This window comes from Chelonia mydas, chromosome 1 (genome assembly GCF_015237465.2).
Source record: "Chelonia mydas isolate rCheMyd1 chromosome 1, rCheMyd1.pri.v2, whole genome shotgun sequence".
Taxonomy (NCBI): domain Eukaryota; kingdom Metazoa; phylum Chordata; order Testudines; family Cheloniidae; genus Chelonia; species Chelonia mydas.
The window spans coordinates 298,419,990-298,445,872 of record NC_057849.1 but is presented as its reverse complement, the minus strand read 5'-3'; the positions used below and the strand labels follow the sequence as shown (position 1 = coordinate 298,445,872).

The 25,883-nt window shown below is 46.8% G+C and overlaps 1 protein-coding gene across 2 annotated transcripts in view; it reads right to left on the bottom strand.

The window, feature by feature from the left end:
- The window catches only part of LOC114022058, a 78,343-nt gene that overhangs the window by 31,920 nt on the left and 20,540 nt on the right, over nucleotides 1-25,883 (bottom strand). For both annotated transcript variants that reach the window (XM_043549618.1, XM_037888703.2), the window contains exon 6: nucleotides 21,641-21,832. In XM_043549618.1, the coding sequence (XP_043405553.1) occupies nucleotides 21,641-21,832 (192 nt within the window). The remainder of the gene's footprint in view (nucleotides 1-21,640; nucleotides 21,833-25,883) is intronic.

Sequence of the window (25,883 nt, the reverse complement as noted above, 5' to 3'; positions counted from 1 at the left end):
ATGTGGATGGATGCTTGGTGCAGATAATAAATGAATGATCAGGGAGGTGCCAGCCTAAGAATCCAGTGTCCATTGGCCAAAGAAGGCGTCAAGTGGAAATAAGCGGAGGACCCCGGAGGGCAGACTGGAATCCACCCAACAGCCTCAAGGATGGGAGAACCGAAGAACAAGATAACATCTGGCAGCACGGAGCCATCAGGAATGTGCCATCTGCTGATTGATTCAGCAACAGCATGATGAAGCAATTCCCATAGACTGGCATAGGAAGAAATTCCTATAAAAATGGACTCTAGAAAGTGAGAACTTTGGGGTCTGATTCTGCAAACCAACTTCCAGGAGCATCAGATGAGCATCTGACAAGGCCCTGCTCTCTCTTCGTGTCCAGGCCACCTGGCCAGCGGCTTGGCACGAGCAACTCTAAGGCTGGTAACTATGATAACAACCTTGCAGAACCCGTGTGTGTGTGTATGAATGAATGTGTGAATAAATATGAAATTGAATGGAATGTTATAGCTATAACTAACTGCTTACTGTGATTCTCTCTGGATTCACAATAAGTGTGGCATTTTGCCTTATTCCCTTGAATAAGATCCTGCTGGTTTTTATTTTATTGGTATAACATTAGCACATGTTCTTATAGTGCAAACAGCAGCCTTACAAGATTACAAGCACTCTAGCAAATAAATTTGAAACACCTGAATTGTGAGAATTCAGTGATTATACGTGTCATACACAGATTTTATACACTTCCTTCCTCTCACAAACAATTTGTCAAATATTTACAAACATAGAAGAATAAAAGAGAAACTGTTTCGTTCTATAGGGAGAGAGAGAGGTTAAACTTCAGATGCCAATGGTGATGGTTTAGGCTCTAATCCAACAAAGCACACAAGTACATGCTCAATTTAAAGCACATGGTTAATCACATTGAAGTCAGTGGGATCACTTGTGCTTAAAATTCAAGCACATGTTTTAGTGCTTTGCTCACTCAGGGCCTTATTTTGGGGTCTAACTATCAAGCCTGTTTGAGCAAAATTCCTTGTAACTACATGTTCAAATCCCATCCAGCAGAGTGACTTCAGCCATTGTTTCCCAAGAGAGAAACTGAATTTCATGCAGTTTGTTGTGTCTGGGTTTTACTGGTGACTTAAAAATTGAGATCTTGTCTGCTCTGCATGGATGTTAAAGAACCAGTGGTACTTTTTGTAATGGCAGGGATTTATCCTGCTGTCGGGCACCATGCTTTCTCATGCTTCTAAAAACTATTTAAAATCACTTATGCATATAGCAAAGGAAGTAGAACCTTTGGTAAGTCTGTGCACTAACCTCAGGTACAATTTTCAAAATTGTCTAAGTGACATAGCCCTGGTCTACACTCAAGTTAGGTCAACGCAAGGCAGCTTACATTGACCTAACTCAAAATGTCACTCCCACCTATGTAACTCGTCTGCTACACCAACTTTAACTTCACCTCAGTGAGAGATGTAGCACTTAGGTTGTTGTAGTTAGGTCGATACAATGTCAGTGTAGACACTGTGTTACTTAGGTCAACTTTAGTGGCCTCCAGGAAGTGTCCCGCAATGCCCCACCTTGACTGCTCTGGTCACTGTTTAGCACTCTGCTGTCAAGAGGCCAGATACACAGATACATGCCCTCCCCTTTAAAGACCTACGAATTCTGAAATCCCATCTCCTGTTTGCCCGGTTTGGAGAGCTCACCTAGCAACTGTCAAGCATGCATAGCAACTGCCCAGCTGACCATGCCAGCTCCATGCTGCAGACACACTCCTGAGTGGAGTACACAGGCGGTGGTGGATCTCCTGGATCTGTGGGGAGAAGAGGCTGTGCAGGCACAGCTTCGATCCAGCTGTAGAAACACCGATATCTCCCAGCAGGTCGCTCAGGGCACGGAGGAGAAAGGATACAAGAGGAACCTGTAGCAGTGCCACGTGAAAGCCAAGGAGCTGCGGCAGGTGTACCAGAAGGCAAGGGAGGCTAACACTTGCTCTGGTGCAAAGCCTCAGACATGCCACTTTTACGAAGAGCTGCATGCCATCCTTGGCGGAGACCCCCCCACTCCCCCAAAGCCCCATGAATACTTCGGGGGAGCAGGAGTTACAGCCCCCCCTCCCCCATGAACAGTGATGAAGAGGAGGCGTATGGGGGACAGGCGACTGAGGAGATCCAGCGGCACAGCAAGCCAGGAACTGTTTTTGACTCTGGACAGTCCAGCCAGTCCCTCCAATCCAGCACAGATGAGCCTGAAGCAGGGGAAGGAACCTCTGGTAAGTATGCAATTTGCTTGGAAATTGCAGGGACACATCTGTTTATTTACTCTTTTTTATTTATGCTAGAAGATGTAGTGAAATAACCAAAAGACTTAGAGTTGCGATCTGCTTCCCATTCCCCTGTACAGTTAGGCAGAGAAGGCCATGCAGAACGGTTTGTTTATGTGCACTTGGATGTCCCATGAATCCTCCATACCTACCACTGCTGGGACTGCCACCATGCTCTATGAATCCCAACGAGAAGTGAGAATATACTGCTTGCAAATTGTGGGGGTCAAGGGGAGTGAGTTCAGTATACTAAGTTGCCATTTATCTCGTGAATAGTACCCCTGTGCATTGTACCTTTTCCAGCCAGAAATGTGGCCTTAAGGGTCTCACCATCCACAATGGCGGAGCAACTCAGCCAGATAAAGAGGAGGGGGATGACATATTCAAAGATGTCTTGCAAGCCTCTGCTACTTCAAATACCAAGCACAGGGCTTGGAGGATCACTCATGCAGACAGCAGGGGCAGGGATAAAGCGGAGAGGGGAAAGGCACAGGGAAAGGAGAGAGACATGTACCAGGAGATACTACTGCTTCTCAAGCAGCAAACAAATATGTTGCAGACTCTTGATGGCCTTCAGGTTCAACAGACCCGTGCTCACCTCCCTCTGAAGCCCATTCCACGTGGCATGTAGGGCCACTACATTACCCCTACCAGCTACCATTTCACCCTGGGGGAGAGTATAGGCAATCACAGCTGCACATACACGGACCAATGAAAGATGCAGATGGTGTATATGTATGGGAAATGGAAATGACTGTTCTTTCCCCTGTATTTATAAAGTTCCATTCTGTTATAAATGTGTCTGTTTGCATAGGTTTGGAATAATAGTCTATTTATGGAAACTTAATTCATCTTTATTAGCTCACAACATATGCTGGCTGAGGCTGACATCGTTCACAGATAATAGCAATAGGTGCATTTACAATGTTATATTGCTACACGCACAGCACTCATTACAGGGGCGCAAAAAAGCAATGCCAGGCACACTATAGCAACACATATTACCATAACTCACTATTAAATTGGTCTTTCAAACCCTCTGTGAGCCGAATAGCTTCACGTTGAGCTCTTCCTATAACCCTGGTATCCAGCTGCTCAAAATCAGCAGACAGCCGTTCCACCTCCTCCCTGGCAGAAATTTTTCTCCCTTTGCTTCACAGATATTATGAAGGACACAGCAGGCAGCTATAATCACTGGGATATTTTTTTCATTGAGGTTCAATTTCATGAGTAGACAGTGCCAGCGGCCACTCAAATAGCCAACAGCATATTCAACTGTCATAATGTATCTGCTGAGCCTGTAGTTGAAGTGTTCCCTGGTGCTATCAAGGTGGCTGGTGTATGCTTCATGAGCCACAGAAGTAAGGCGTAGGCTGGGTCTCCCAGAATCACGATTGGCATTTCAACATCCCCAATGGTAATACTCTGGTCTGGAAAGGAAGTCCCTGCTTGCAGCTTTCTGAACAAAGCTGTGCTCCTAAAGATGTGCATGTCATGTACCTTCCTTGACCAGCCCACATCGATGTTGGTAAAAGATCCCCGGTGATCCACAAGTGCTTGCAATACCATAGAAAAGTAGCCCTTTCTGTTGATTTACTTTGAGGCACGGTGGTCAAGTGCCAAAATAGGGATATGCATGCCATCTATTGCCCCACTGCACTTTAGGAACCCCACTGCTGCAAAACCATCCACTATATCATGCATATTGCCCAGAGTCACAGTCCTTCGTAGCAGGAGGTGATTAATGGCCCTGCACACTTGCATCACAGTAATCTCCATGGTGGATTTCCCAACTTAAAATTGATTCCCAACTGATCAGTAGCAATGTGGCATTGCAAGCTTCCACACAGCAATCCAGGGCCAGCCCACAACATTTTGGCACCTGAGGCGGGGAGCTCAAATGATGCCCCCATGTCCCCTCGCTTGGGCCAAAACTTTGAAAGGTCTCAATTCTGCCTTCTTCCTGTTCTACTCCTCTCATGGTACTGCTCTGCTATCTACCCAAATAAAGGAGAACTAACAACTTAAAATGCCTTGTTCAAAAATTTTAAGTAACACTTAACTTTCAAACACCTGAACAGCAAATGTAACTTTTCTTGTCTGCATAGTAAACACTGGCATTTTTATCTGTTTGAATAATCAAAGTGGTGCTTTCCATGCCTTCTTGGTTGCAAAGATTTGAACTGCTTCCTGAAGGTCCACAGTCTGGACCAGCTCATGCTTTATTGAGATGGTGCAAGGCCGACCAGCCTCTCCTGTGGCATTGTGGAGCGTAGATGTATTTTTATTAACTTTCAGCTTGGAGAAGCTGCGTTCTCCACTGGCAACTGTTACAGGAAGTGTTAGAAGTATGTGCAAAGCAACAAAAGCATTTGAGAAGAGGGTGGTCATCTTATGTGTGCACATATATTCCAGAACAGCCTTTGGAGTTGATCCTGCTGAAATGTATCTTGAAAGAGCTTTCAGTTCATCACCTAAATCACTCGCATCAATATCGTGCATGTCATCATGTGTCAACACTGTCTCTAGTGCCCTGCATTGCCGGTGTAGGTCTTCTTCAGGTATAGTGAGGAGTTTTGGAATATCATACCACATCCCAAATATACTGCTGTGTTCCTTGAGCTGCATGAAACATTCTTCAACTGACTGGATTGCACAATCTAGCACCTGGTTAAAGAATTCAACTTTGAATTGTTTGGGATCTCTTATGGGATTATCCTGCGCCTCGTCATCAAAATATCTTCTTCATCGGTGACTCTTGTATTCTTGAATGGGTGGGAAAATAGCTTCAGTGTGAAGTTCCTCTGCCAACTTCTGTGCACTCTTCAGAACGTTTTGAAATCCCTCTTCTGACCGGTAAGACTTTGCTTTGTCCAGTTGTTCCATTGCTCCAGATATATCAAGGTCAACACCTTGGAGTCTCTTGCTTACAACATTTATTTCAAACAGTATGTCATGCCACAACACTAAGCCACACAGAAATTTGAAGTTATGTATGTTTCTGGTGATTCCATTTCCCTCTGCCACTGTTCTCCCACGAACAGTTCCTGTCATAGCATTATCCTCCATAGTGGCAACTATGGCATCATCTATCTTCCCAATTTGGTGTTTGATAGGCTTTATTGCCTCCACTCGACTTTCCTATCGTGTGGCACTCAGTGGTTTCAGTGTCAGAGAGGATGTTCCCAGATGTTGCTTCAAAATTTGCCATTGATGAGTTGATGCAGAGAAAAGTACATAGATGCTTTGAATTACATTAAAAAATTCAGCAGCCTCACTAGAAGCTGATGCTGCATCACTGACCACCACGTTCAATGAATGAGAATTGCATGGGACAAAAAAAGCTGGAGGATTTAATTCTCAGATCTGTGTCTACACTCCTCTGTTCTTTCCTCTCATGTTGGCACCATTATCGTAGCCCTGACCTCTCATGTCAGCTATCACAATTCCCATATCTTCCAGTTTTTTAAGAAGCACATTTGTCATACCAGCTCCTGTAGTATCATCAATGTCAATAAATTCTAGAAAATGCTCTCTGACAGTCTCCACTGCAGGGACATTTTCACTAAGTTCTGTTGTTGTTACAAAACGTACCAGTAAAGTAATTTGTTCCATATAGCTGATGTCAGGTGTGCAGTCCAGAATAACAGAGTAATATCTTGCTGACTTCAGATCTGCCACAATCTTCTGTTTCACTTTTGTTGCCAGTAACTGTGTGATCTCATTTTGAATTGTTTTTCCAAGGTAGTGGTGTGTGTACATTTCTTGGGTGGTGACTCTTCTTCGATGCTCCTGGAGTACAGTATCAAACTCAGCCATCAGCTCCACAATTTTAAGGAAGTTTCCATTGTTTGGCACATACAGCTGATCTGAAGTACCACGCAGTGCTAGGTTTTGGGTAGCAAGCATTCTCACAATGGCAATGAGCCTTTTCAGAACATTTTGCAGTGAAGAGACTCTGATGCACAATCTTCTCTTGATGCTGATCATCTATGGTGGCCTTTAACCTTAGTCTCATCTCAAGCTCTTTCCACCTATGGAATGCTCTCTGGTGATTTGCTGCTTTCTCATGGCATGCCAGATTTCTAGCCAGATTTTTCCAGTCCTTTCTTCCTGTAGAACCCAGTGTGGACGGAACATTAGACTGGAAGAGTTTGCAACAAAAACAGTATGCAGCATTCTGGGTTTTTGAGTACATAAGCCATGGCTTCTCCACTTCGTCACCATTGGGGATTTCACACCAGTAATGTGTTGGATGGAAACTTCTATTTTCATTGTCTTTGGGGAACGTGAAGTTTTTCACTTGCTGTGGCCCATGCCATACAAGGAAGTCCCTCAGGCTACTGCTCAAGTGGGTCCACAGTCCTGGATCATCTAGACTTAAGGAACTAAATGCAGCAGCAGCTGTTTCTTGCACCTCCACCACACTCTTCTCTGATCTACATTTTTCTTCAGGAATGTGCATGGTTACATCCATCTGAGATGGAGATATGGATGCTGCAGTAGCTGCCAGGTCACCTGTACTCTGACTAACTGAAAGATCAGGCATCTCCTCACCACTCACATCCTCACTGGGGCCGGAAGGCCCACCATGAACATTTGTGTCTATGTATCTCAGGAAAACTCCTTCCTGCTTAAACAGAAAAGCTTCCTTTGCTTTATTTCTTTTTCTGAATGCTGCCCCAGAGGGGTGTTTTCTTCTTTCATTCATAACTGCTGTTCTGTGCCAGCTATAGTGGCTCTCAACACTCAGTTGAAGGGGACAAATAAGCAGGCTGGTAGCAGGGCCTGAGTGAGGGAAGATATCAGCGTCCTAAGGGCCTAACTGGCTCCTACTACTTCAGTTGACTGCCTGTTCTCCTCAAGTGGATTCAGGGAAGCAGTAGGAAACAGGAAGCTCCCTGAGAAGCTGGTGTTAATCAGTCCAAGCTTCGGGGGGTGCTAGAGAGGTACATAAGAGGCTTCTCCTCCTCTTTCTCCCTGCAGCTCCTGCTGCTTTCTGTTATTCCCTCTCATCTTTTCTCTTGACTGCCTGTTATGTCTCTTGTGCCCTCCTTCCTCCAGCACAGCACTCCACCATCTCTGCATCTAGAGCAGAGAGAATACATATGCACCAACAGCAGACACAATTTTCTACACTCTGGGTTCTAGTGGCATCCCCTCACAATCTGGCACCTGAGGCGGCCGCCTGAGTTTGCCTCATGGTAAGGCCAGCCCTGCAGCGATCACCCCTCACTTCTCCACTGTCAGTGCAGATTTTGTTTTGGTGTCACTGAGCTGGAAGGCTGGGGCGAGCTCCACACACTGATCGAGGAATATGGCCTCATGCATCCAGAAGTTCTGCAGCCACTGCTTGTCATCACATACCTGCATAACGATGCAATCCCTCCAGTTAGTGCTTGTTTCTCAGGCTCAGAACCAGCTCTCCACTGTCAGCAACTGCTCCGTGAATCCTGCCAACAATTTTGAATTGTTTCTTTCTATGTTTCACAGCAATCTAGCCTCCAAGGAATGGTCATGCTTCCTGCTGGTCCTCTGGGCAGCTCTGCAAATTCTGCATGATCAGGCGCCCCGTGCTCACAACGCTCATCACAGTTGTGCAGAGCTGTGCAGGCTCCAATGCTTCTCAGAGAGATGGGTTTCCAGGGCTTTTGAAAAGAGGCATGAAACATTATGGAATGGAGAACACTGCATTATGGGAGTTGAAATCATGTTCCCAGTCACCCCTGCATGACTCGTTTGCCCACATGAGGCATTGCAAAAACTTCCCAAAACACCCTGCGCTAGATTGTCGGAAGTTGCACAATGGGACAGCTACTACGATACACTGCTCGCTGCACCGAAACAAGCGCTGCTAGTGAGGATGTGCACTACCGACACAAGGAGCATAGTGTAGACAGTCAACAGTGATTTAATTACTGCTGCGGCTGTATGTCGACATATTTAGGTCAACATAATTTTGTACTGTAGACAAGCTCTTTGGGAGACCAGGTGGGTGAGGTAATAATATCTTTTACTGGACAACTTCTGTTGATGAGAGAGACAAGCTTTCAAGCTTACACAGAGCTATTCTTCAGGCCTGGGAAACTTACCAAGGCCAGGTCTACACTACAGACTCATATCGGTATAACTACGTCGCTCATGGGTGTGAAAAATCCACACAACTGAGCAGCATAGTTATATCAATCTAACCCATCGACATAGAGGTGGATTAACAACGCCAATGGGAGAAGCTCTCCCATTGGCATAGGAGCGTCTTCACTTAAGCACTACAGTGGCACAGTTGCATCAGTGCAGCTGCGCCGATGCACCGTTTTAAATGTAGTCCTGCTTTAGGACTGCAGCTGCATCGCTGAAGCACTTCCATGAAGATGCTACCTATGCCACTTCTCCCATCAGCGTAGGTAATCCACCTCCCCAAGAAGCAGCCGCTGGATCGATGGGAGAAACTCTTTCATCAACACAGCGCTGTCTTCACTGAGATTTAGGTTGGCATAACTGTGTCGCTCAGGGGTTAGGAAAACTGTTTAACGTAAGTAGCTAACACACATTTCCAGGGAACATTCAAGGTGAAGTGACCCGTTAGCACCCCTCCAGTCATAGGGAGGAAAGGAAGGGGGTGGGGAAGCAGTTGGGGGCATCGTTAGTGGGTTAGAGACCGATTTATGGCTCATTACAACAATCTAACAATCCCCCAGCTGCTTCCCCTGCCCCCTTCCTTTCCTCCCTATGACTGGAGGAGTGTAAACAGGCCACTTTGCTTCTACTTATGTTAAACAATCTGTTCCATCTTGTATTTAGGTGCAACACTCTGAGGCTTGGTCTACACTAGCAACTTATGTCAGTATAACTACGTAACTCAGGGGTGTGGAAAATCAACACTCCTGTGTCACTCAGTTATACCAACCTAACTCCCAGTGTAGCCAGCGCTATGTCGATGGCAGGGCTTCTCCTGTTAACATAGCTACCCTTCTTGGGGAGATGGAGTACCTACACTGAAGGGAGTGCTACTGTGGTGCAGCTGCACCAATGCAGCTGTGCTGCTGCAGGCTTTTAAGTGTAGACAAGCCCTGAGTACCTTTCCCAGACCTGAAGAAGAGCTCTGTCCAAGCTCAAAAGCTTGCCTTTCTCCAAAACAGAAGTTGGTCCAATAAAAGATATTTCCCCACCTTGTCTCTCCAGTATCCTGGGAGCAGACATACCAACTCTCACGAACTGAACATGAGAGTCGCAATTTCTGAGTAAAATTAAGTCTCACTCATGATCTCGTGAGAGAACTCAAGTGCCAGTGTTTTTTTCAGCCGTGGCACAAATGTGTTTGCAGTCAAACAGGAGTTACGTCACCCTAAACAAAGGAAAAAATGGTTACTCCCTTCTTGTAACTGTTGTTCTTCAAGATGTGTTGCTCATGTCCATTCCAATTAGGTGTGCGCGCACTGCGTGCACAGTCATCGGAAGGTTTTTCCCCTAACAGCACCCGTCAGGTCGGCCGTGGAGCCCACTGGAGTGGAGCCTTCATGGCGGTGAATATAGGTCCCTGCCAACCCACTGCCTCCTCAGTTCCTTCTTGCCGGTTACTCCAACAGAGGTTGAGGTGGGTGGGTTTGGAATGGACATGAGCAATACATCTCGAAGAACAGTTACGAGAAGGTAAGTAAACGAGTGCTTGCTCATGTTGATTCCAATTAAGTGTCTCACAAGCCCTACCCAGGAGGTGGGGTTGGAGTTCATGGAATCGCTGACTTGAGCACCGCTCTGCCGAATGGTGCATCGTCTCTGGCATGCTGGGTAATTGCGGAACGAGAGGTTGAAGTGTGACCACATCACCGCCCTGCAGATCTTCTGTGTCGGGACCTGCACCAGGAACACCTCCAAGGAGGCCTGTGCTCTTGTGGAATGTATCGTTAGCGTGGGGCCGGTACTTTGGCTAAATCATAGCATGCCCGGATACAGGACATGATCCACAATGAGACCCTCTGCAACAAGACCGGGAGTCCTTTCATCCAGTCTGCGACTGCCACGAACAGCTGGTTCAACTTACGCAATGGCTTCGTGCATTCAATGTAAAAGGCCAGCGCTTGCTGAAAATCCAGGGAGTACAGCCTTTTTTCTGGGCTATCTGTGTGAGGCTTAGGGTAAAAGACAGGCAGAAAAATGTCCTGGTTGGAGTGGAATTGAGATACAATCTTTTGGAGAAAAGCCGAGTGAGGCCTAAGCTGCACCTGGTTCTTATAGAAAATGGTGTAAGGAGGGTTGGAGGGGAGGGCTTTAAGCTCCGACACCCTCCTTGCTGAAGTAATGGTGACTAGGAAGGCCACCTTCCACGATGGGTAGAGCAGCGAAGAAGTCGTCAGGGGTTCAAACGGGGGCCCATTAGTCTGGAAAGGACCAGGTTGAGGTCCCACACCGGGATTGGCTGTCTGATCTGGGGGTATAGCCTGTCTAGACCCTTCAGGAAATGGCTAACCATCGGGTTGGTGAAGACAGAACACCCAGCCGCTCCCGGGTGGAAGGCAGAGATGGCTGCCAGGTGTACTTTGATGGATGATGCCGCTAGGCCCTGCTGTTTTAAGTGCAGTAGGTAGTCCAGGATAAGCGGTATGGACGCCTGCATTGGAGGAGCGTGACCCTGAGATCACCAGATTGCAAACCTTTTCCACTTGGCCAGGTAGGTAGCCCTGGTGGAAGGTTTCCTGCTACCAAGTAAGACCTCCCTAACAGACTCAGAGCACATGAGCTCCATACGGTTTAGCCATGAAGACTCAAGATCGGGATGGTGAAGGCTACCGTGGTCTTGGGTGATCAAGCCTGGGACCAGGGACAATGTGATTGGGGCATCCGCCGACAGCTCCAGGAGCATGGTGTACCAGTGCTGGTGGGGCCATGCCAGTGCTACCAGTATGACCGCCACCTTATCCCTGCAGATCTTGAGCAGAACCTTGTGGATGAGTGGAAATGGTGGGAACACGTACTACAGGGGGTCCGTCCAGGGGAGGAGAAATACATCTGCAAGGGAGCCCGGACTGTGATTCCGGAAGGAGCAGAATTGAGGGCACTTCCTGTTGCTCCTTGTGGCAAACAGGTTGATCTGGGGAACTCCCCACCCCCGGGAAATGCTGTGTATTACATCCAAGCAGATGGACCACTTGTGATTGTGGAAGGATCTACTGCGGTAGTCCGCCAACTCGTTCTGAGACCCTGGGAGGTAAAACGCTTCCAGGTGAATAGAGTGGGCTATGCAGAAGTCCCACAGGTTGAGGGCTTCCCGACATAGGGGAGAGGAACGAGCCCCTCCCTGCTTGTTTATGTAAAACATGGCAGTTGTGTTGTCCGTCATGACCTCCATGCAACTAGGCTTGGAAGGTTTGATACGCTTGTCGGACCACCCTCACCTACTTGACGTTGATGTGGACTGAGAGCTCGTCTTGAGACCAGAGACTTGCACCTGTAGTTCTTCCTGGTGAGCACCCCATCCCAGCGCCGATGCATCTGTTACCAGAGACAGAGAGGGCTGGGGCTTGTTGAAGGGGACACTCCCGCATACCTCCTGCGGAAATGTAGAGTATGTAGAGACTCAATAACCTGCACCAGAAGGGTGACCACTGTGTCCAGACTGTTGCGGCCCGGACAGTAGGCAAACACCAGCTAAGCCTGGAGAGGCCTCAGCCTCGTGTGCTGTACCACATATCTACATGCTGCCATGTGGCTGAGGAGCCGCAAGCAGCCCCTTGCTGTGGTAGTAGGGTACCATCTGAGGCTCTGTATGATGTCTGTCATTGCCCAGAAACGAGCCCCCAGCAGGGACGCCTTGGCCTGGCCCGAGTCCAACACTGCTCCTATAAACTCTACCCTTGGTGTCAGGGATAGGGTTGATTTGTGCTCGTTGAGTAGGAGACCTAACCTGTCGAAGGTGGACCCCACAAAGTTGACTTGTGCCTCCACTTGGCCCCTAGAATGCTCCCTGCACAGCCAGTCATCAAGATATGGGGGTATACCTGCACCTGCCTCCAGTGGAGGAAGGCGGCCACGACCAACATGCACTTGGTGAACACTTATGGGGCCATAGACAGGGGAGGACCTTGAATTGATAATGGTTGTGGTTGACCACGAAACTGAAGAAACTTCTGTGGGCAGGACATATCAAGATGTGGAAGTACATATCCTTGAGGTCGAGGGCGGCGTATCAGTCTCCCGGATCCAGAGAGGGGATAATCGTACTTAGGAAGACCATGCAGAACTTCAGCTTCTTCATGAAGTTGCTGAGGCCTCGCAGGTCAAGGATGGGTCTGAGACCCCCCTTGGCTTTGAGGATTAGGAAATAACGGGAGTAGAATCCCTTGCCCCTTAGCTCCTGAGGAACCTCCTCCACTGCCCGTGCAGTGAGGAGCGTTTGGGACCTCCTGTATAAGGAGATGCTCATGAGAACGGTCCCTGAAGAGGGACAGGGAAGGGTGGTGGGAGAGAGGGGAGGAGCAGAATTGAAGAGAATATCCCACTTCTTCTGTGCAAAAGACCCAGTGATCTGATGTTATCTGGGACCAAGCACAGTAAAAGTGGGACAGACAGTTCAGGAAACAGGGATGAGGATCCAGCATGTCGACTGGTGTGCTGTCCTTGGGCGCATCTTCAAAAGGCCTGCTTACAGCCTGATGAAGACTGCGCTGGGCCTTGGCCGGGTGGAGGCTGGGAAAGCTTACACCAGCCGTTCCTGCCACGCTTCCTTGAAAAGTCCCGCCTGCGCAGGGGAGGACAGAAGTGCTGCGTGGTCTGCGGCTTAAAGTATTTGTGTTGGATAGCAAGGGTATGCACGCCCAATGATTTTAGTGTAGCCTGCAAATCCTTTAGGCTGTGTAGCCTGTAGTCTGTTTGCTCCGTAAAAAGGCCTGTGCCATCAAATAGCAGGTCCTGCAGTGTCTATTGCACCTCTGGGGGAAGCCCGGACGCCTGAAGCCATGAGCTTCTCCTCATGGCAATGCCTGAGGACAGGGTGGGTGCAGCCGAGTCCGCAGCGTCCAGTGAGGCCTGTAAAGAGGTCCATGCCACTGCCTTGCCCTCATCCACTATGGCCCCAAACTCTGCCCTGGACTCCATTGGTATTAACTCCTTGAATTTCAACATGGAGTTCCATGAATTGAAATTGTACCTACTCAGGATTGCCTGTTGGTTGGCGATCCTGAGCTGGAGCCCCCCCAGTCAAGCAGACTTTCCGGCCAAAGAGGTCCAGCTTTTTAGAGTCCTTGGACTTTGGGGTAGGACCCTGGTGCTCCTGCCTCTCTTGCTCATTCACCGCAGCCACCACCAACGAGCAGGGCTGCGGGTGAGTAAATAAGTACTTGTACTCCTAAAAGGGGATGAAGTACTTTCTTTCCACTCCTTTTGCAGTCAGGGAAATGGAGGCAGGGTCTGCCATAGAGTTTTAGTGGTGGCTTGGATTGTTTTAATGAGGGGCAAAGTCACCCTCGATGGCCTCTCTGGGGCCAGGATGTCCACCATTGGATCCTCTGGCTCAACTACCTCCTCAGCCTGCAGCCCCATCTTGCAAGCCACCCTGCACAGCAGGTCCTGGTGCACTCGACTGTCAATCGGGGGCAGTGTGGAGGAGGAAGTCCCCGCCACCACTTTGTCTGGGGAGGATGCCAATGAGGCCAGAGGAGGCAGAGGGCATTCCTGGACCTCCGGATCCCTGGAAGCGTCCTGCTTGGTACGTGGTCCTCGGCGCTGACTGCGGGCTCGGTGCCGGTGACAGGTCAGGATCTGGATGCATCTGTTTAGCCCACACCGATGTTGTCTCTCAACCTCCAGGAGTGGGACAACTTGCAGCTGTCGGGGGCACTCACGGTTCTGATTCCACCGAATGCGAGCCTTTGGAGTAAGTGCCCTGGGCTTGGTGATAGGCCCAAAGTGTCCAAAAAGCCCACTGCACAAGCCCCTGCCACTGCACTTGCATGGTACCACCCCAATCTCCTGCCTCTTGTGACGGTCCGACCTGCGTCGGCTGCGCTGTGAGTAGTAGGACTCCGCCTCCGAGTCCAACGATGTGGATCTGGAGCGCGAAGACCACAGCGGTGCCGAGCAGAGCAGTGCCGTGGATGGGTGCCATGAGTGTGGTGCCGGAGAGTGGTGCCGTGATGGAAAGCTGTGCCACATGGCCGGTGCCAGGGAATGGTGCTGCTGGGACGGTGCTGCAGTAGCACCAGGGCACAGTGCCACAGAGACAGAGTTGGGGACCAGCGCTACAGAGATGGAGATGGAGACTGGTGCTGTGCGAAGCGGTGCCACAGGGAGCAAAGCCTGGGGGATGGTGATCTCATCATCACTGCAGCGCCAGAGGTCTATTTCGACTGGCAGGGGACTGTGGAGCCGTCATGGCAATCAAGTCCCGAGTGGCCTCAAAAGTATCTGGGTTGGAGGGGAGTTCTAGGTCCTCTACCTGGCACTCATGCTCAGGAGAATTCACTGGCACCAGACTCAACGGCCCCCTTGCAGGGCCAAAGTTGATGGTGCCGACTCCTGTGCTGTCGGCACCGGGTGCTCCTGCGTAGGACACACTCCAGCAGCACTATCCTATGTGGCAGCTCTCAGCGTGGGCAAGCACCCCCTGTTTGTCTTTGTTTGATGTATATGCAGCACCAGGGAGTGAGAGCGGTGCCATGCTGCCTTCAGTGCTGGGGAGCATCGGTGCCGAGTGTCTCTATGGCCAGAGTCCTTCCTTGGCACCGTCTCATGCATGGAGGCCATGGCACTCTGCATGGAGGAGCTCAGTGCCGGGTCCTGCCGGCCTGGGGTGGTTGAGGATGAAGGGTTGTCTCCAACAGGATCTGTTTGAGCCTGAGGTCCTTCTTCATCCTTGGACAGAACCCTTTGCAGATCTTGCACTGGTCTGTTTGGTGCGCCTCCCCGAGACACTTGAGACAACAGTCGTGAAGGTTCCGCAGGGCTCAAACTCTTGGGATCGAGGCGTGCCCCGAACTCCAAAGGGGAACAGGAATTTGGAGTGGGGGAAAGCCCCCACTCCTACAACAACTGACAATTAACACTACTAACTAAGAACTTTAGATATTTACAAAAACTAAGCTAAGACTACAAATTAGGGGAGCACTTGCGAGAGCAAGCAACTGCAGTTCCAACGACCGTCACTGGCAGTAAGTAAGAACTGAGGAGGCAGTGGGTCGGCAGGGACCTATGTTCACCGCCATGAAGGCGCCACTCCAGGGGATTCCACAGCCAACCCAACAGGAGCTGCTAGGGGAAAAACCTTCTGACACTGTGCACGCAGCGCACACACACCTAATTGGAATCAACATGAGCAAGCACTGGAAGAAGAATGTGGTTTCTCCTTCCAAAGTACTTTGAAAGACAATGAGAATTCATTCACATATCAGATAAACAAAGCTATCAAGCTAACAAGAGACAGTGTGGCTACACCCCAGCAGGGAAGAGAAAATTCATCTGAGACAGAAGGGGGGAGGGCCAACCCTCAAATAAGCAACGGAATCAAATGAAAAATAAATCCTGACATTTGAGAATTATAAAAGTGAGCCCTAATTTTACTGAGAAATTCTGTCAGCTGCCCCAAGCATGGCTGGGGCTCCACTCCAGCTGTCAGCCCCAGGGCAGCTGCTCCCCTGCCAGCCTGGGAAGTATGAGAAAGGCATGGGGAAGGTGAAGAACCCTAAAGAGGGCTGCAGAGAGGTAAAAGCTGATGGAGTGGGGAGGCTGTATTGATGTCTGGTTCCGAGCAGATGAGGTGAGTGCTGGGAGGGTGAACTGAGGGCAGTAGGGGTCGATGGGGTAGGCGGGCTGAACTGATGGGGTGGTGATGATGGGAACTGGGGGACTGAACTGGCGGGGGCTGAATTAAGGGGGGTTGGGTGGGAAGAGAATTAATGGGGGACTGGGAGACAGGACTAATTGCTGAGCAGGAGATGGGCAGATATGGGGAGGGGAAGGGAGCGTTCCTGCAACAGGAGCCAAAAATCATCTTATCCAGTACATGTGAAAGAGTGGGCAACACTAACTGTCACATGCACGTGCCCTGGGGCTGGGCAGGGGGAGTTCAAAAATCAAGAGACTGACCTAAAAAACACAATATCATCCTTTTTTAAAAATGTCATGATTTTTAGGCCAATCTCATGATTTTGGGCGTCTGACTCATGATTTTTGATCTCTTGATGTTGGCAATACTGTAGGAACAACACAGCTATAACAACACTGCATATAAGTGTCTTAGGCACTTCTGAAAATGTTATCCTGTGATTTGTATACAGACCCAACTTTAATTTCTAAACTAAAACAAACAGATTCACACACTGCATCATCCAAAGAACTGACACCTAGTACAAATTATATTGAAAGAAAACTATGGTTCTACTCTAAGAACACTAAAGAAATGGGGTGGGGGGGGAGAGGGGGAATCAGCAGAGGATTAATCCTCAACTATCAAATCAAATAAGAGCACTTTCTCTTAATGTGGTATGCTGTGATGGAACTGACATGTTTGATACTTAACAGATCATTTCCTTTACTTTGTGGGCTTGAGCAATATCTTTAACATTCCTTTAATGCTATTTTGCTAAATGAGTTACGTTGCACATATCATGCTTAGTAAATGAAAGTCTACTGTGACGGGGCAAGGCCAGATGGTTATAGAAAAGTAGTGTGTTTTTTTTTTGAAGCAGAAAAAAAATTTTATTTGTGTAACACTTACAAAGAATCACCAAAGAGGATAAAGCAAAACTATGCAACAAAACAAGAGCAAACAGAAGGTATAACACAGCAGCCTTCAGGAGGGAGAAGTGTTCAGGCTAGCCTGGGCCCAGAGCCGGGGGGCTTCCTCAACACTCGTGGTCTTCCACCCTCCTGAGTTACCTGGTGGCCTAGAGCGGGGGGGCTTCCTCGACACTCATGGTCTTCCACCCCCTCGAGTTACCTAGTGCCACGCCCAGTGTCACCGATTATTCCTCTCCTGAGAGTGCCCAACAAGATGGGCACGGCTGCAGGGTGGGCGGTTTGGGGTGGGGGGGATTACACCCACGTGTTATAGGACTCCTCCTAGGTGACAATGATGATGGTATCCATGGCGGCAACGGCTGGGCTGGAGTCTCTCGCTCTTCCCTCAATCAAAGGGTCAGACGGAGGGAACCGGACGGGGTCACCGAGCAGAGAGAAAAGTAGTGGGAGATAGATATATTAGCTCCAGGCTAAACAAATCCCTGGTACCAGGTTAAGTGAAATGGAAGCTGCTCCAGGTCAATTAAGACACCTGGGGCCGATTAAGAACTTTCCAGAAGGCAGGGAAAATGCTAGGTTGATTGGGACACCTGAAGCCAATCAGGGGCTGGCTGAAACTAGTTAAAAGCCTCCCAGTTAGTCAGGTGGGTGTGCATGTCAGGAGCTGTGGGAGGAAGCTGTGCTATTGGAGAAGCTGAGCAGTACACACCATATCAGACACAAGGAAGGAGGCCCTGAGGTAAGGGCGAAGTGGAGCTTGAGGAAGTGAGGGCTGCTGTGGGGGAAGTAGCCCAGGGAATTGTACATGTAACGTTTCTAAAAGGTCAGCTACTATAGGGTACTGATACTATTAGGGTCCCTGGGCTGGAGCCCGGAGTAGAGGGTGGGCCTGAGCTCCCCCGCACCTTTGCCCCCTGATTAATCACTGAGACTGGGAGACAACAGAGACTGTGCAAGGAAGGATAATTTCTCCACCTCCCTTGCTGGCTTATGATGAAAATGGCTCAGTAGACTGTGACCTTTGTCTCTAGAGAAAGAAGGGTTACGTGGAGGGTCACAGTGAGCCTCTGAGGCTAGCTAAATCCACCAGGAAACGCGGGACCCACAGAGGCAAGGACAGAGCTTTGTCACACTACATATAAAAATGTTAGCCGTTTTCAATTCAATGCTTTTAAAAAATACATTACATTTTCTATGCTTTCCTCCCCACCCATTTTTAAGTAGTCCAGTATTCATCTCCTGGTCTCCTCTTCAATATCTCCTTTCCATTGTTCAACTGTTTTCTGAATTCAAATTTGAATATCACTTCCATGCAGATAACATTCAACTGCAGATCCCTTTTACTGCTTTGGCTGTTTACTATCAGCCTGTATTAACCTCATCATTTCTTTGTTCCATTATAATTTATTTCTATTCAACATTTCAAATATTTATATCCCACAAATTCTCTAAGAACACTCTCCATCATTTCACTCCTCCTCTTCAAAAATCAAATAGTACATTCAGTCCTATTGCTAGGAACTAAGACTCACCCCCAGTTCTTAGGAACTTAAATTCATCTTCAGTCCTCTTATCTTCCACCTTTCCTAAGTTTGTAAATATTCCTCTTATCTCCTCTGAAACAACTTCCACATCAGAAAATATTTTGACTACTCCTTGGAAAAAACCTCATATTCAAGTTTTCATCTCCCTTTGCCTAGTATCATTTCATCTTTTACGTTCTCTCTAAATCCCAACTTTCCAGAGTTTAATCAGTTCAAAATGCAGTGGCTCATCACACCAATGCATCCTGACAAATTATCATGGATTTCCTATCAGCTTCAGAATTTAAGAAAGAAAAAAATCTCCTTTGAAGAGCTACATTCATCACAGGATCAACAATGGCTTCCTTCTTCTTTTGGAGATGGTTGTGGCAGTAAAAAAATGTGTAACCTCTTGTCAGCCAAGGACACCTGTCATGGGGTCTATACACCCCATCATGGTTCACCAGCTAAAGAGTAACAAAGCACCTGCCTGCCTGCTCAGCCAGACCTGACTAAGTCCCATAGCAGCTATAAGGACAAGAGGGCTGCAAAGTAAGAGGGTGTGGTGGCTGCTAGAGAGGCAGTGGGACTGCAGAGAGAACCCCTCCAGTAGACTGTGAGAAACTGTCTGAGAAGCCAACACTCCAAAGAAGGAGATGCAGGACAAGAGGCTGAGGAAGCCTACAGAGGAGGAGAGGTAGGAAGCAGTTCAGGTAACAGCAAGGGACTGAGAAGGACTGGTTCTGGCTGTTCCTAACAAGGACCCTGAGCCTACTTATTCCAGCCAGTAACTTTTGGAGAAGAAGGCCCTTAAGTTAAAGCCAGGAGACATAGGGCTGATTAGCCCTTGCTAGAGCCTTGGCATTTCTAACTCCCTACCGTTCTGAAAGTACGCAGCTCTGATAAATCTTGAGTTTGGTTTTGGTGTTGTATGTTGATGATTTCCAAACTATACTTAAGCTCCTGAAGGTGTTCCTGGCTTTATTGATTTTGTTCCGGATGTCCTGGCTTGTTCCACCATCCTGGCTGATGGTGCTGCCCAAGTATGTGAATGTTTCTACATTGGTGAGAACATAATCCTCTATCCGTACCTCTGGTGATGGTGAGGCAATATTAAAGGTCATGCTATCTGTCTTATTGCAGTTGATTTTCAGTCCAATTTGCTGGCTGAATGCATTGAGTCAAGTTGTTTGTTCTTGTATATGGTGTAGGGTATGTGATAGGAGAGCGACATCATCTGCGAAGGCCAGGTCTTCAAGGAATGAGAAGAGTGTCCCTTTAATGCCTCTTGGCATGTCTTCTGTTGTATGCCGCATTACCCGATTAGTCGATGGCAATGTTGAAGAGGATTGCAGACATAACACACCCTGATGTACTCCTGTTTTGACTTCAAAACTGAGCTCACTGTGATCAACACCACATGTAAAGTTGAAATAGAAGCTTTTGATGACATTGATTATATGGAAAGGAATTTCATATGCCCGCAGAATGTACCATAGGCTGTCCTGTGAATGCTATCAAAAGCCTTCTCAAAGTCTATGAAATTTATGTAGAGTTGCCGTTGCCATTCTAAGCACTGTTCTATTATGTTTCGTTGAGTGAAGATCTGGTCTGTGCATCCACATGCTTTCTGGAAACCAGCTTGCTCTTTTCTGAGAATGCTATCAACTGCCTCTGATATACGCTGGACTATGATCTTACACAATACTTTGCTTGGTACAGATAAAAGTGTGATACCATGCCAGTTATTACAATCGCTGAGAGTTCCTTTCTTTGGTATCTTCACTATAACCCCATTGGTCCACTCATCTGGCACTTTCTCCCTTTCCCAGACTGATGTAAATAGAGGGGCCAGGATAGATGCTGCTAATTTAGGATTTACCTTGAACAATTCTGCATTCAAGTTATCCTTTATAGTGCAGAATGCTGGGGAATGAGAAAGTATGACATGTCCAAACTGTCTTCGTTCCATACAACCTGCCTCAGAAAAATCCTCCATATCTTTTGGCCCAGAACAATCTCAAACCAAGATCTATTGACACAGTGCAGCCAAGAGGATCTGACCACCATCATTGCCAGGAGGTGTTGGAGAGGGATTGGTCCTGTGCTTCGGATGGAAACTGATTCCATCACCAGAGTAGCAATAAGATGGACACCTGAAGGCAAGTGAAAATGAAGCCGCCTGAAAACAACATGGCGAAGAGCTGTGGAAGCCGAGCTGAAAAACCTGGGGCACAGCTGGGGAACGACTGAAAGACTTGCCAGAAACAGACAGAAGTGGAGGAGCTTCGTCACTAACCTAAACACCAGAAGCGTAATAGGAACATGATGATGATAATGACCATTCTGACAGAGACTATTGAGAACCCAGTCAGGAGGGGTCGAGTCATAACAAGGACTTGATAAACATGGAATTGGGTGTGGTGACATAAGGGGGATGGAGCCAGGTTGGTGTAGCTCCCCATTTTGCCATAAGGGGGCACTAACAAAGACCCCATATTACAACACCATAGTAAGTAAAGTATGTTCAAAAAGTGGATGGTGCTGCCCAGAAAAGGAGCGTGGCCAGGAATGAGAATTCAATATATCCCACTCAGCAGCAACTATATATTTTCTTTTTATGTACCTGTTCTGTTCTGTGTCGGTTCTGACACCGTGGCTCATTGTTGCAGTATCTGAGCACCTTCTACTAATGCATTAAGTGACATGATTAATATCTGTCACATGTTGTTTTCTCATCTTCTCCCTAGGGAAAGAATGTGTGTGGGTAGTGGAGCATTTCATTTTTGGTAGTGTTTGTTTTTTAGAACCAAGTATTAGTAGATACTGCAGAGAAGATGCAGAATCAGGACTGAAAGGTGGGAAGGGCAATGCTCTATCTTAAGTAGTCAACAATATGGGACCAAATTCAGCCTCAGAATTAGCACTGACAGCAATAAAAGAGCTTCCTCTGCTTTCGCCACGGCTCAGTTCGGTCCCATGTCTGAGCCACAGTCCTTTTTTTTTTTTAAACACAATATGAGACAGATAAGTTAAACCAGATGTCACTTACCTTTTCATGATCTTTATTCTTCCCTACAAACTGTGGATCCCCTGTTGCCATAAGAGAATTTTTAATAATTCCCTTTATGATCAAAGTGGAAATATGACAAGGCTTTAGTTTCTGGCTGCAGTTTAAATCAAAAAGCGCTTTCTTCTTTTCTTTCATTGTGTTCCAAACAAGAGCACGAACACAATATACATCCTAGAAAATAGAAAGAACAACAGTGACTTCAGTTTTCTATATCCTGGAAGACTACTCAGGACTAAATTATGGCTACACTAAAAAAGAGAATGGGAACAAGGGGCCTCTCCTTCCAATTTCTCTGTAGATAAGGGGTCTGAGCTAGCACAGCTAGTTAGTTATTGCCAGCAGACGATATATGTCTGGGCAGAATAGAGAGGCATGATACAACACTAACACCATGGGAAGCACCTTTTCTACTAGCAGAGTAAAAGTAGATGCACATTATACCTTACAAAGTTGCTCTTGCTCAGGTGATGCACCTCCTCCTCTCATTCTCTGTATGGCTATGCCTTTATGAGGCACAATTTTGCTTACAGCCTCTAAACTCAGACTACTGCACAAAAGTTGTACCAGAGCCTTAGAGTTCTTATGAACACTTCTGTATGTCACCATTGTTTGAATTTTACTACACTGTGTGTACTAACCCTTCACTACTGATAAAACTTAGAGTTTATCAAAACTGTTGGAAACTATCTCACTAACAGCAAGGTATAGTTTTAAAAATGGGAAGTATGAACAGCTGATCTCTGGCTGAAACACAGACCAGATCTGCTCTCTAAGGCAATGAGAATGAAGCAGGTCACTGATGATGATACAGCAAGCAATGGTCATTGCAGTAACATCCATCAAATACATTAATTACCTACCAAAAGAATATAGATAACAGAAATAAATTGTAACAAAACATTTTCCCAAGACCAATGTCTCTTGTTTTAAAAATAAAACTTCCAGCTCTGCTGTGACAGTTATACAGAAGCAACAGACCATACAGAAAACTGCCATCTGATAACAGTAAAGCAAGGTGAAAAGTTATGAATACTGCTATTGATTGGCTAAGAATTATGCACACAGCTAGACTGCTAAAACACTCTGTTGTTGGTTACCCCATTTCTCTCTTTGATGTGTTCCCTTGACTTGTTTGTTCCATCCACATATTTGTCTTTCAGACTGCAGGCTCTTTGGGACAGGGGCTGTCATTTGCTATTTGTTTGTACAGAGCCTAGCACAAAGGGTTGGTTAAGGCCTGTGTGACCCTAAGAGCCCCTCAATGCCCATTGGCAGAGGGCCAACACTCTGCTGTCATAATATGTACCTAAAAGTGTCAGGGAAGGAATCATATGTAAACTGATGATGCACTGGTCCTGAAAATTATTGTGGGATTATCTATGGGTTGTGTGTGTGTGCTGGAAATATGTTCTTAAAGTGTGTTTGGGAGGCAGTGACTTCACCAAGCCTGGACAAAGGAATGTGGACTTACCTGTCTGACCAGCTTGATTACAGGCACAGGACAATGAAAGTACATTTACATATAAAGTACACAAAGCAATCAAGCTAACAAGCAGAGGAGACAACTTAGTGAGCACACCAGGGCACCTTTCTGGCTCTTCAGGCAAGAGACAGGCTTTGGGTAATGTAAGGGAAGCAAAAAAACACATTTTAGTTATCCATCACTTAGAGGACATAGGGTACAGCACCCTCAAGCCTGAGAAAGTTGGATCCCCCAGACTGGAGGGCTTGAGATGCTGGTAACTTGATGGGAGTAAGAAAAACTGCTTAGGCAAAGATTGTAACATGATAAAATTAAGTTTTAGTAACTAGAAAGCATGTTTTTATTTTGTTTTATTTGTAACCAGGCCTGTCTTTTTTCTTTTGTTTTGTATCACTTAAACTTCTATTATGTAATAATAAACTTTGTGATGTTATTGACATGAACTGTGACCATATAGATCATTGTTGCAACCAGGGTCCTATGGTTGCACCAGGTCTTGTACAGAGGAGGTCAACTGGGGTGTCTATGGAAAGGTTGTAGTTTGCTGGTTATGACTGTGCTGTCAGGATGTGTGTATCATTTTTGTATTTGAAGTTATGAATATTGGCTATGTACTTGTATCTCAATGTGTTTGATTCTAAGTAGCCTCAGTGAAGCATTTGGTCAGCTTCTTGAGAAAGGACTATTCTCAGTAAATGCTCAATTAAGAAACGCTTAACTGACAATGGACTTTGGAGACGCCAAACCACATCTGAGCTTTCCTGGGAACATTCAAACTAACATGTAAACAATGGCATCAGCCTGCAAAAAGCTGAATCATTCATGGACATGTGACTTGCCCAGGTGGCTACAAACTCCATCTTTTTGCTGTGATTTTCCACAGGAGACCAAAGGGTTTTCGCCCACAAGAGAGAATATAAAAGGCCCTGGAAACTGCTCCATTTTGTCTTCAGCTGGCTCAAAAGATGGCCTCTCCACCCCAAAGAGATGCCTGAAAGAAACTGGAATAAAGGACAGTAACTATGGGGTTAGAAGTGATTTGCTGGACCCACATTAGGAAGGAGTCCAATCTGTGAAAGAAGCTTACTGGAACATCTCTGGGGTGAGATTTCATCTGTAATCAGTTTCCTAATAGGCTTAGACTTGCGTGTTTTATTTTATTTCATTTGGTAACTTATTTTGTTCTGTCTGTTTTTACTTGGAACCACTTAAATCCTACTTCTTGTACTTAATAAAATCACTTTTGTTTATTATTGAACCCAAAGTAATTAGTACCTGGGGGAGCAAACAGCTGTGCATATCTCTCTATCTGCGTTATAGAGGGCGGACAATTTATGAGTTTACCCTGTATAAGCTTTATACAGAGTAAAATGGATTTATTTGGGGTTTGGATCCCAATGGGAGCTGGGTGTCTGGGTGCTAGAGACAGGAACACTTCCTAAGCTCTTTTCAGTTAAGTCTGCAGCTTTGGGGCACATGGTTCAAACCCTGGGTCTGTGCTGGAGCAGACTGGTACGTCTGGTTCAACAAGGCAGGGTTCTGGAGGCCCAAACTGGCAGAGAAAACAGGCTCAGAGGTAGTCTCAGCACACCAGGTGACAGTCCCAAAGGGGTCTCTGTGACCGAACCCATCACCAACTTATTCTTGTTTTGTTACAAAACCATGTCAGAGCTGTATATTAAAGTATAGTGTGAGTCTTCAACTAACCTAACAGGTTGGTGTGTGCTCTGTCTCTTTAGAGGTTGCAAACTCAGTAATTTCTGTGAATGTCCAGTGAGAGGGACTAGAGAGACGTCTCTGGGGAATTCAGGAACTGAGGTTTCACTGACTGTTACCTGCAAAGCAAGGTTTAGATTGGCACAGTCTCAAAGAGGCAGACAGACTGGTATATCAGAGAGCTGACGAAGCTTAGCAGCAGCTAAACTCTCACTTGCTGAGGCAGAGGGGTAGCAAAGAGGCTTACAGTTCTGGATATCCTGAACAGAATGTCTCAGCCTGTAGGTGCTACCATAATATAAATGTTAAACAACAAATATTAATAATACTCTTTAAAAACATTCTGTACTATTCAAAGTGGCCTTGATTCTGTCAGAGCAATAAATGGAAGAGCTGCACCATTGGGCCCATTGTTGCTTAAGTAAATGTGATGTTGCTCCAGCCCAGTTTTAAAATATTGAGCTATACAGAGACATTTTCCAAAATACCACTCAATTTGTCACTTAAAATATTCCCAACATTTTACACAAATACCTCCCAACTGTAATGTCACTAGTTAAAAAACAATGCTGCATGGAGGCACATACTAAGATGCAGGCTCTTTCATATATGTCAAATTTGACAGTTCCTACACCAAAAACCTAGGGCCCAGTACCACAAGGGGACTTAAGCATTGTTAAGCCTAGCTTTTAGGCCCTTAGAAAAATCACAGGAGCAACACTGCAATCCGCAAAGTCTGAGTTAGGTGCTTAGACTCCTTGTACAATGAATGGGGAAAGGAGAGGTGCTTAAGATTGGAATCCATACAAGCCAGTACACTAGGCATGGAGCTACCTAAACTAGCCAATGGGAGATGCTGCGGAAAGGGGTTTGCCCTAAACCCCACCCCTCTCCTGGAGATAGGCACGTAAGCCTAGACTGAAGAAAGGCACCTATTTCTGCTTAGTGATCCACAACTGGGAAAACCTCCCCTGGAGTTAGGCAGCTTAGGGGCCCAAGTCTTTTCTTGTGAGAATGACTTAG